This window comes from Labrus mixtus, chromosome 7 (genome assembly GCF_963584025.1).
Source record: "Labrus mixtus chromosome 7, fLabMix1.1, whole genome shotgun sequence".
Taxonomy (NCBI): domain Eukaryota; kingdom Metazoa; phylum Chordata; class Actinopteri; order Labriformes; family Labridae; genus Labrus; species Labrus mixtus.
The window spans coordinates 4,608,878-4,618,681 of record NC_083618.1 but is presented as its reverse complement, the minus strand read 5'-3'; the positions used below and the strand labels follow the sequence as shown (position 1 = coordinate 4,618,681).

Here is a 9,804-nt window from a genome sequence, read left to right as displayed (position 1 = left end):
AATATAATAATATAATAAAATATATAGAATGAAGAAGTCTGTTATAGGCCTAAACATTACATGTTGTTAGACATGTTGTAAGGCTTCTGAAAATTAACACATATCATGCAATACACTTTATCTCTGAGAAACATGACCGTGTCATCGGAGAGCTGTTTAATTCATATGTCACTGCTGAAATAAAAAATAAGGAAATAAAAGATTGTAAGATGGGCTTAAAGTTCAGCCATACAAATAAAAAAAGGAACAAAGCAAAACAAGAATTAGAACATCCATGGGGTACGCCTGCTGCCATCCTTATAAAACATAATTACGTTCTTAAAATTGTCCCCAAAACACCAAACATTGTAAGGCGTGTCTCTGCCTCAGCATTAAATTGTTGTGCTCCAACGTCATGTAGGTGAGTGACGTCAGACAGGAACCAGTGGAAGGGAGCTTGACAAATCAAGATGGCGCCCCACGCTGAAGCAGGAAAGAGATGTCAGTATAAATAAAACTCATTCGGAGATAAGTTTAATTTTGAGTGCCGCCTCGTCGAGACGCCAGTTGGAATTTGAAGGAACAAGACGGAGCAGATACAGGTGTGATAAGTTTGTTTTTCTATCGAGCTGAGTTTTGTTTCAGGGGCGGTGGCAGCACAGACAGCGGTCTGTCCTGTCCACATACATAACGTTACAGACAGGCCACTGGCGGACTCAAGCGTATTTATCCAGTACAAATCATCCGGTGACTAGTGGGAAATGTCCATGAATTAGTTACTCGACCCAAATACTCAGAAAAACTCTAAAAATGTAGTCCTTGACGCTGATGACAAAGTGTCACTGGATGTTTGCTGTTAGCGTGTTGAGCTAGGACTAACTAAAGATAGTAATAGCTTAGCTTGTTGCTAATTGACGGTATCACCTCTTCAGTGTTACTAACTATATCATTCTTGACTGGGAAACTCAATCTATAGTCTATGTCGTCCAAAAGCCTTGCAATTAGACAATTCAACTCGAACCTTCCTTAAATGCGAATAGTGTGGCGATCCTTTCGTTTTCATATCTCAGCTAAATAAGCTAACAAATTTACAACCATAATAATGAACAGTTTGACGACGTGTTGTATTTGTTGCTGATAACTAGAATGATGATATTAATCTGACTTAACTCTACTCTTATTGTGGGTAACATTAATGACGTTAATAACTTTAGCTCCAGAAAACAATAAGTTGTTGTGATTGGGATATGACACATCAGCTACTAGGGTTCATTGAAGTGTTAGAAGGTAACAACTGTGTGGTAGGTGATTCTTCTGAAACAAATCGAAGTTACACACTTTGTATTGGAAGATTCCCTGTGATCACAAGATGCTCCCTGATCACGTGTAGCACATTTCCACACATGATTAGATAGAGAGCAGTCTGTGTCAGGTTTTGTGATAAAACAGCCTGATAGAAATGAAGAGCTTCTTCGTAGTTTTTAAATTAAAGGTAACCTGCATAATGGTCATATCAAATAACAGATCACTCTCTTAAAGCATGGGTGTTTTTCTTACCAGTGTTGCAAATATCTGGAAGATTACAGTGTGTTATTGAGCTGCAACATTATGTCGATTAATCGGTTTATCTTCAAAATGAATTAACACTATTTTGATCACAGGTGTATCGGATGCATCCAGTTTTAAAGCAATAATGCCTAACATGCCTGTCCAGTTTCTTGAATGCAGGACATTTATCTATTCATTGTTGCTGTTTTCTTTTCTTAGCTATTTCTGTTTTAGACTAAACGAAGCGGACAGATAGTTGGTGGGGCTGCAGATTCAACAGTTGCCTTCACGTCTAAAATATATGACGTGTTAGTTAGTGGTTTCCTGACAGTGAAGTAAATTGAATTGCTGCTTTTCTAGTTAAATTACTTTGGGTTAATTCACAGTCTTTGGTGATTGTTTGGACAATTAGTGATTTGATGATTAATCCTGGAAATATTTGGCAGTACTTTGATGAATAAAATTGTTGAGTTTAAAACCGTGTTTATTAATACTGCTGCTTTTTACTTGTTTAATGTCATGAGTAGACAGTTCTAGGTATATCTTTGGTTATCTATAAAACAATGTTCACTATAACTTAAATATTACTTTATTTTTACAGTTACATGTTGAGTGGTTAGTCTGTAGATGTCAGTGAATGTATAAAGTCATATTAAAGCTGTGTAAATATGCAGACAGACTACACTGACACAGAGCATAAAGCATAATACTATATGATCATGGGTTGCCTATTGAATGTCTTAATTACCCATTTCTGACCTATTTGGGAAAAAATAAAAATCCTGCTTTGTCAATGTGGATCCAAGCCTAAATCTACCATACATTTCATTTGTGATGTTTGCTCTGTGGAAATGCACGCTGATCTTTAGACTTTAGTGTCCATGTCCAGAGTTACTGTGGTGTAGGCACTGATCGTATATTAGCAGTGACCTGTGTGAAGGTTTATTTGAAATAAGAAAATACATTTTAAATCAATCCTGAAAGAATTTCCAGTGTCAGATTATTTGATGATTACTGCAGAAAAATAAGAGTAACTCAAAAATGTCAAATATATGTGAAAAATAAATTACAAGGAATAAAATGGTATCGTGCGAAGACAAAGTGCTGTAAAGAAAAGAGTCATATGTTAAGTACAATCATGATCCCTTTTAAATTGTGAAAGTGAATCAAATATATCACTTTTTCTAGTGAATATCGGTCCACGGCAGCATACAGATCAAAGTGCTGCTGTTCAGCGGATGTGAGAACAGTGGCTTCTCTGTGTTTATAATGTCAGGCATTGTTGTACTGCTTGACCAAGTAAAAGGATTTTGAGTTCAACTGCAAAATCGCTGAAATCCATTCACGTATTGGGAATAGGATTGAGCAGCAAATTTGAACTATGTTATAAAGTGTTACTTTTATCATGTTTAGATTTAAACAGCTTCTTCTAGAGCAATATGTCAGCTCTGTGGGGCCTTTTCAAACTGATGTAGCCATTTTTTAACATGTGTGTTGAATTTTATTCTTTTTATGGCTCAAAAACAAATGACTCTGTTATTTTAAGAATAGTGGAAACCCCCTCTGTTTACTTTACACCTGGTTTGCTCTTGTTTGTTGTAGGAGTCTCTAAATGGCTGAAAGGAAGTCTGGATCAGACGCATACAACAATGGTGAGACCCTTAAGACTAGCTTTACACAGAAACAATTACACCAATGATATGTACTTATTTCTTGACAAAGCATACAGAAAACCACTGTGTGTTTTTGGTCTGTGAATGTTGTTCTAATGTTAGCTGAGGATGATATCCTTCATGGAATGTTTTGTTTCCAGCCACACTAAACACATAGGTTGGTCTTTGAATTCCTAAATCAAATAGTGCCCTATCTTACAGCCCATGCAATGCATGTTTCTCTGCATGGTACACCTGGCAACATGCAGCATGGCGCTTTTGCTCACAAGGAAATAGCAGCCCATTTGCTGATGCAGGGAAATGTAGATGTTTATGGATCATAGAGCTGGGGAGTCTGCAAGCTTTTGTTTCCCTCCTTACATTTACTGTTTTTTGATATGAGGCCAGTCTAGGGAGGAAAGACGAGAATGGTCTAAGTCCTACCTCCCCACACAGCTGCTTTACCTCATCCTTAGACCAGGAGCAGCACCCTACTCTGATTCACAGTCTCAGACTAAAACATAGACAGACACTCAAACAGACACATACGCCCTCAACTAACGCTCAATTACTACTATTAGCACACTGTGCATGGTGGCATGCCCATCACACATGCAGCAGAGAGTATAGCCATTTGATCCAGAAGCAATAAATAAGCCAATTAAACTAAGCATCGTACCTTTATTTGATGTTTACGCACAAGGAATGTTGATCGATCCTTTCTTCGCGTTACCTCAAGCGCAAACGTAAGACTGTCTTAATTCTAAATCACACTTTTGTTTTTTCTGTGCAGTGGGATTCCTTTGTCTGAGGTTATAACATCAATAAGTGCATTGAAATATTTCTTACAGTGGCCTGTGTGTGTTCTGTGTGAACAGGGGGGCAATGGAAGGAGATACTTTAAATATGTCTGTCAGTACAGTCCATCAAAAAGAATAGCTGAGATCCGCTGTGTAGATAGAAACATGCCTGCTTGTAAGTAAACCTGGCTCTTAAAGTGAGAGCCCTCAAGTTAAAACGGGGTCAAATTGTTCACTGTAAATTCATGTTTACAACAGTTTATTGATTATTGGAAATAAACTTGCAGGCTGCATTGGATGAGACAGCGAGCGGTTAGTTGCCCATCCCTACTCTGGGTTAAGTTTTGGGTTCGAAGGAATGTCTACTTGTGCCTGTCACCCCAGTGTCTATTTTTTCAGTGTTTACCTTTTTTTTTTTCCTGCAAAAAGGACCCATCAGCTACCTTGAAGATGTTCCCTTCAAGATCAACGACAAGTTCCGCTGCCCGGCCAAAGTAGGACTGCCTGTTGGTTTCTGTCTACCAGACTGCGGCTCATTACTGGTGGACACACAGGTTAGTAAGTTACAGGTGTGATGTTGACTTTGCTGAGCTAAATTTACTCATGGAGTAATGGATGGCATGGATTTACTGTGCTGATCTATAATTTTCTGGCACTGATCATTATGGGCCCTGCCCTCTGTCATTCTGCATTAATGTACCATTTTGTGGCATGTGTAGTCATGCTGGACACCAAAGAGGAGGTATCTTTTTTTTTGTGTCACTGTAGCTAAAAGTGATTTATATGGAGAGGTGTAGTCGAAAGACAGTTTTGTACAAAAATACTTTAACATGCCTGATCAAAAGTATATGTAACTTTACCGTTTTATATATATGTCTGATTTTGAGTTTATTCAAATTATGTGATACAAGTTATTTAAATGGTTTATCTGTTAAGCAGGAGTTGTAAGATTTTGTGGCTTTTATATTCCTAAATGTTCCTCCTTTTCTCTGTTTCTTTTTGTTCCCTCTCTTCCCTCTCTTCCCATTACCTCCAATTCTTCCTATTACTGTGGTCTTGACAGTATGACTTTACTCTGGAGAGGCGTAGTGTGCGCTGGGGGGTTGAATTGGCTGAGGCCAAACGAGCAGAGGCCAGAGCAGAAGAGGCAGCAGCCAAGCAGGAGGCAGAGAGCAGGGACCGCTTGGCGCAGGCCAAGGACATTGATGGTAGTGAAGGCAGGAAAACCAAGCCTGCTGCAGAGGACCAAGACCTTCTACCACCAGCGTTGAACCCCGTCCTGGCGGGGCTGAGCCATAATGACATCCTCACTCCACTGCCTGCCGCAAGCCTTGGCCCAAGGAAAATCCCGCCTAGCACTACCCAGCAGCACTGGCTCAACCTAGCTGACTTTGAGCGTGAGGAGGACCCGTTTGACAAGCTTGAGCTCAAAACTTTGGACGATAAGGAGGAGCTCAGGAGCATCCTCCAGAGCCAGCCCCAGCCTCAACCTCAACCGCCTCCCTCTGTATCCCAACCAGAGGTTTCCCAGAGGGGGCCTGAGTCGCGTGGAAACAGCCCGTCCCCTCCTAGCACCAACACCAGCCTCACAGCCAAACCTGGCTTTGCACATAAACCCAATGGGTTGGTTGCCTTGCTGGACATGGACAGAGTTGGGCATCCTGGGAGAACAGGGTTTGACACGGATGATCGACCCTGTAATATCCGCTCTCTCACTTTTCCAAAGCTCACTGACTCTGGTGACCCAGAGCCAGTGAGGTACAGCCCACTCCCTGCACCCATCCCCACTTCCCGACAGAACCTTCCAAATGGCAGCCCGCCGACCATACCCAAAACCCAAGTTATTGTTGCCCCTGAGCCTCAAGGCCATGTCAAGAGTGGCGCACCAAAACCGGTGAGCATCACATTATATTTTACACAATGCTCAATAGTGTACAGAGGTACCAGCATGTGATTGTAAATAAAGAATCTCAAGAACCTTATTAACACCCACTCATGTTTTCATACTAGGCTTACCCAGGATCAGGGTCAGCTTGTCTGCCGTGTGGTGGGGCCCTTCTCAGCATGACCCCCAGCGAGCGCCAATGTGTGGAAACCCTTGTGGGCATGGGCTACTCGTATGAGGGTGTACTACGGGCCATGCAGAGACAAGGGCAGAACGTGGAGCAGGTGCCACTCCCCCTCACACCAATGCACAGAAATCTGAAGTTTTGATTTATTCACCATCTTGACATACAAAATAGATAATTGTTTATGTGCTTGTGTAATTGTGTTCGGTCAGTGATGCTTCCATTCTGTAAAAAAAAAAAAAAAATCTTAAATTGAAATAAAATTGATTATTAACACATTCTGTGATCTTATATGTAACAGATAATCCTACAGAACATGACCTACCCACTCTTACAGCAATACATGTGGGAAAATATATTCAAAATGTAAAAGATTATATGGAGTTGATATGCAAGATTTCCTTTGTACAAGCTGGTTTCAAACTATGACCCATACAGTATGATATGGGTGATAAACAAACCTTACGGAGCATAAATTTAGTTCAACCACAAAGTCACCTCTAATTGTTTTCTTAGACTAAATCATGAAACCTCATACAGGTTTCTAAGAGTCTTTTATGTGATGGCTCTTTGAAGCCAAATCAACATAATAAACATGTACTTATTATTCGTCTAAGGTGCTGGACTATCTGTTTGTCCATGGACGTCTGTGTGAGCGGGGCTTCGATGCAAGTGCAGTGGAGGAGTGTTTAGAGATGTACCAGTGTTCTGAGGAAAAGGTTTGTTAAGTTTGCCATTAAAGTAACCGTACACTCTTAAAAGCATGTTTCAATATGTTAATAGCTCAAATCATTGGAAGGTAGAAAACAGTATTTGGTTCTCTTTCACAGCGTTCCTTTCGATGTCTCACTATGGGATACGCCCCTCGCGCTTATACACAGAACCACTATGCCAGCCCTGAGTGGCTGTGTCAGGGCTCCTGTCCATATATAACCCTGATGCAGTGTCACTCGTCATTCAAACACCTCTTCTCGCTACAGAAGCCGGCCTTACCTTACCTGTATCACGGCTAACTAGCTTAACTGCTCGCAGACTGGATCTCGTGGCACCTACTGGCACATTCAGGGCTGGTATAGTGCTGCTGTGAATACGTGCAAGGAGAGTATCCCATAGTGAGACATCTCGCTACTCAGAGAACCGGGGTTACAAAAACAACCTAAAGTTTTTATATAAGCAATGCTTCTACATCTATGATTAGATCAAATTATTATTATTATTATTTTTATCCTTTCAGGCCCTTCAGTTTCTTGAGCTCATGTCAAGATTTGGTGAAATGGGGTTTGAACGAGATGCCATCAAAGAAGTTCTGCTGGTCCACAACAACGATCAGGACAAGGCTTTAGAGGACCTGATGGCCCGAGCTGCGGCTAGCTGAGCTAAGCTAACCAGCCAACTGAAGCCCAGCCCATGGCTTGCCTCCCGCTACTAGCCAACACAGCCCCTTTCCTTCTGCCTACCCTATCACACCATGCTCTGCCCTTGCCTCGGTTGTGGATGGGACAGCTGGGAGACAGTTGTATTTCTCTCTGTGCTAAAATGTATTGTGTCTCAGCACTTCTTACAGACTCTGTGCCTAGAGTGGAGGGGGTCAAAGGGTAACAATTATTCATGGTGGTGTTGTTTTTCTACGAAATCCTCGAATGTGGTTCCAGGATTTGGTACTTCTAGGGTATTTAAAATGGAAAGAACATATTGGCTGTAAAGGAGAAACTGGAAGAATTGGGCTGTGGCATTTAATGCTGTTCTGGTTTACTTCCAAATGGAAGTGTTTAAGTGACTTCAGGACTGAATGGGACGCTGATAGCAGCCTCTGAGTACGTCAAAGAGACCAGTTTGAACTCTTTAAACTCTTCCACTGCTCACTGCAGACCTAGTAAATGGTGGAGGGAATTGGGTCTTGAAGAGGCTCTCTTCCGATTAAACCAACCAACATTTAAAGTAAAAAAAGATATATATAAAAACAAAAAAAAGGTTTGAGAAAAGGTTTAAAAAAAACAAAAAAAAAACATAAAGGTCAGGTTGCCAGAAAGGTAACTTAGTCTCAAGAAGTGCCCTCTCTGCTCTGGTGCCCTGCACCTTGTTCTTCTGTTCTACTTTATTCTTTCATTTGTTCATATCTATTTTTGTCTTCATCTGGGCACTTTTGTCATCTGATATTGAAGACACCATTTATTTGCTTTCTGTTTTAGGAACTGCACAATTAGATCCTCAGTCATTATTACTCCAAACATAACATATACTACTGCCCCAGCAGGCTCTTTGACCTGCACTGGAATGGCCTCTTAAAGGAGCGGGGAGAAATGAATAACGTTTCTCCATAGGAAATTACACAAAATATCCCCTAACCCATTGGCACTGATGTGACACACACTGCACAGACACGCGTTTCTTCATTTTCAAGTTATTTAAAATAGTACACTGACACTTTCATTTAAAAATTAAGAGTTTGATTTGTTAATGTGAGATATGTTAACTTACAAACGTGGCGCTTTCTAGTCATGGACTTTCTTTTTGCAGACTGGAAAAGAGTGAGTGGTTGAAAAAGAAACAAAATGTAAGTGAGGGTTGTGTTTGCAGCCACGTCACAGTGCAATAGAGACATTTCATATTGTGTGATTGTCAGGTGGCACTTTGAGCCTCAAAATATTGTTGGGAGTTATGGAATGGTCATCGAGCCTTGCTGGCAATTTGGATATAACTTTAAAAAAAGAAAGATTTGATTTCAGTAATTTGTCATTTATTCTTTGTAATTGGATATCATGCCGCTCTTTTAATCAAACATTGGATGACATTGGTTTGACGACTTGTTCACTTGTTTTTCATGTGTAATAATGAGCATTAGTCATGACACCACAAAAGCATTTTTATATTTTGTATTAATTACCCTCCTGATTCCATGCTACATATGTTTATAAAACATATCTGGTCAGTTGTAACACAGGCAAAAATGTCAGAAATGTCCATAATCTTGTGCTCTGTGTTGGTAATGGGGATTGATATTGGCACGGTAACAGATTAAGGGCTTAAAATGGCACTTGGCTTGGGGGAAGGTCCAATACTTTATCCTATGTTCCAGGAATGCAAAATATTCAAACCACCAATCTACGTATTCTACAACTTAATTTAATGTCAAAACAAACATTACTTTTTGTAAAATCACAACCAAGAGTCTGCACTTTAAAAAGGAACATTGAAACGATAAGGATAAGCACAGGCAACTGAAGTAAACCGAGCTCTTTTTCATGAATCTGTCATTCAATCCATTCATAATATTGATTTGTTAGGGAGAGTCTTCCCCCAGGTCAAGTTTAATTGTCCATACCTCCTGTCTTGTTTTTCTGTGGTTAAGAAGACCGGTACGGCTACTTTAACAGATACAAAAGCATGTTAGCTGCCCTTACTAAACACAAGTTCGGTGTCCTTAATCATACATAAATACATCCGATCTCCATTTGCCTCCCATTTTACTGCCACACAAATTGAAGGGAATACAAGAAAGTAGGTTCTGTAACTCTTCCTATTTGTGTTTGGTCTTCTAATTGTGGGAATAGATTGCAACTAGGTTTTTTTTATTATTTAGGCCACCGTGTATGGGTAAATATATCAGATCCACTTCTAAGTCCCTGCATAATTGAACATGACTCTAATGAACATTGGAATATCTTGATGGTGTGATTAAAGGTGGGTGGGTGTTCTCCCCCCCCCCCCCCCCCCCCCCCCCAAGCTCATAAACTGTGATTTTCAAAATGTTCAATT

At 40.4% G+C, this 9,804-nt stretch overlaps 1 protein-coding gene across 1 annotated transcript; it reads left to right on the top strand.

Moving 5' to 3' along the window:
• Positions 1 to 412: 412 nt before the first annotated feature.
• On the top strand, positions 413 to 8,843 carry ubap1 (ubiquitin associated protein 1). The gene is made up of 7 exons (XM_061042234.1): positions 413 to 581; positions 3,130 to 3,179; positions 4,409 to 4,533; positions 5,043 to 5,873; positions 5,990 to 6,148; positions 6,666 to 6,767; positions 7,283 to 8,843. The coding sequence occupies exons 2-7, from the start codon at positions 3,140 to 3,142 to the stop codon at positions 7,421 to 7,423; spliced, it is 1,398 nt and encodes a 465-aa protein (XP_060898217.1). The 5' UTR covers positions 413 to 581; positions 3,130 to 3,139; the 3' UTR covers positions 7,424 to 8,843.
• The last annotated feature ends 961 nt before the right edge of the window (positions 8,844 to 9,804 follow it).

What these genes read in the sequence shown, in the direction of transcription:
- ubap1 (XM_061042234.1), top strand. Translation starts at nt 3,140, where the DNA reads ATGGCTGAAAGGAAGTCTGGATCAGACGCATACAACAATG. An exon ending in CATTACTGGTGGACACACAG is followed by an intron (nt 4,534 to 5,042) that starts GTTAGTAAGTTA and finishes TGGTCTTGACAG; the next exon opens with TATGACTTTACTCTGGAGAG. An exon ending in AGAGTGGCGCACCAAAACCG is followed by an intron (nt 5,874 to 5,989) that starts GTGAGCATCACA and finishes TTTTCATACTAG; the next exon opens with GCTTACCCAGGATCAGGGTC.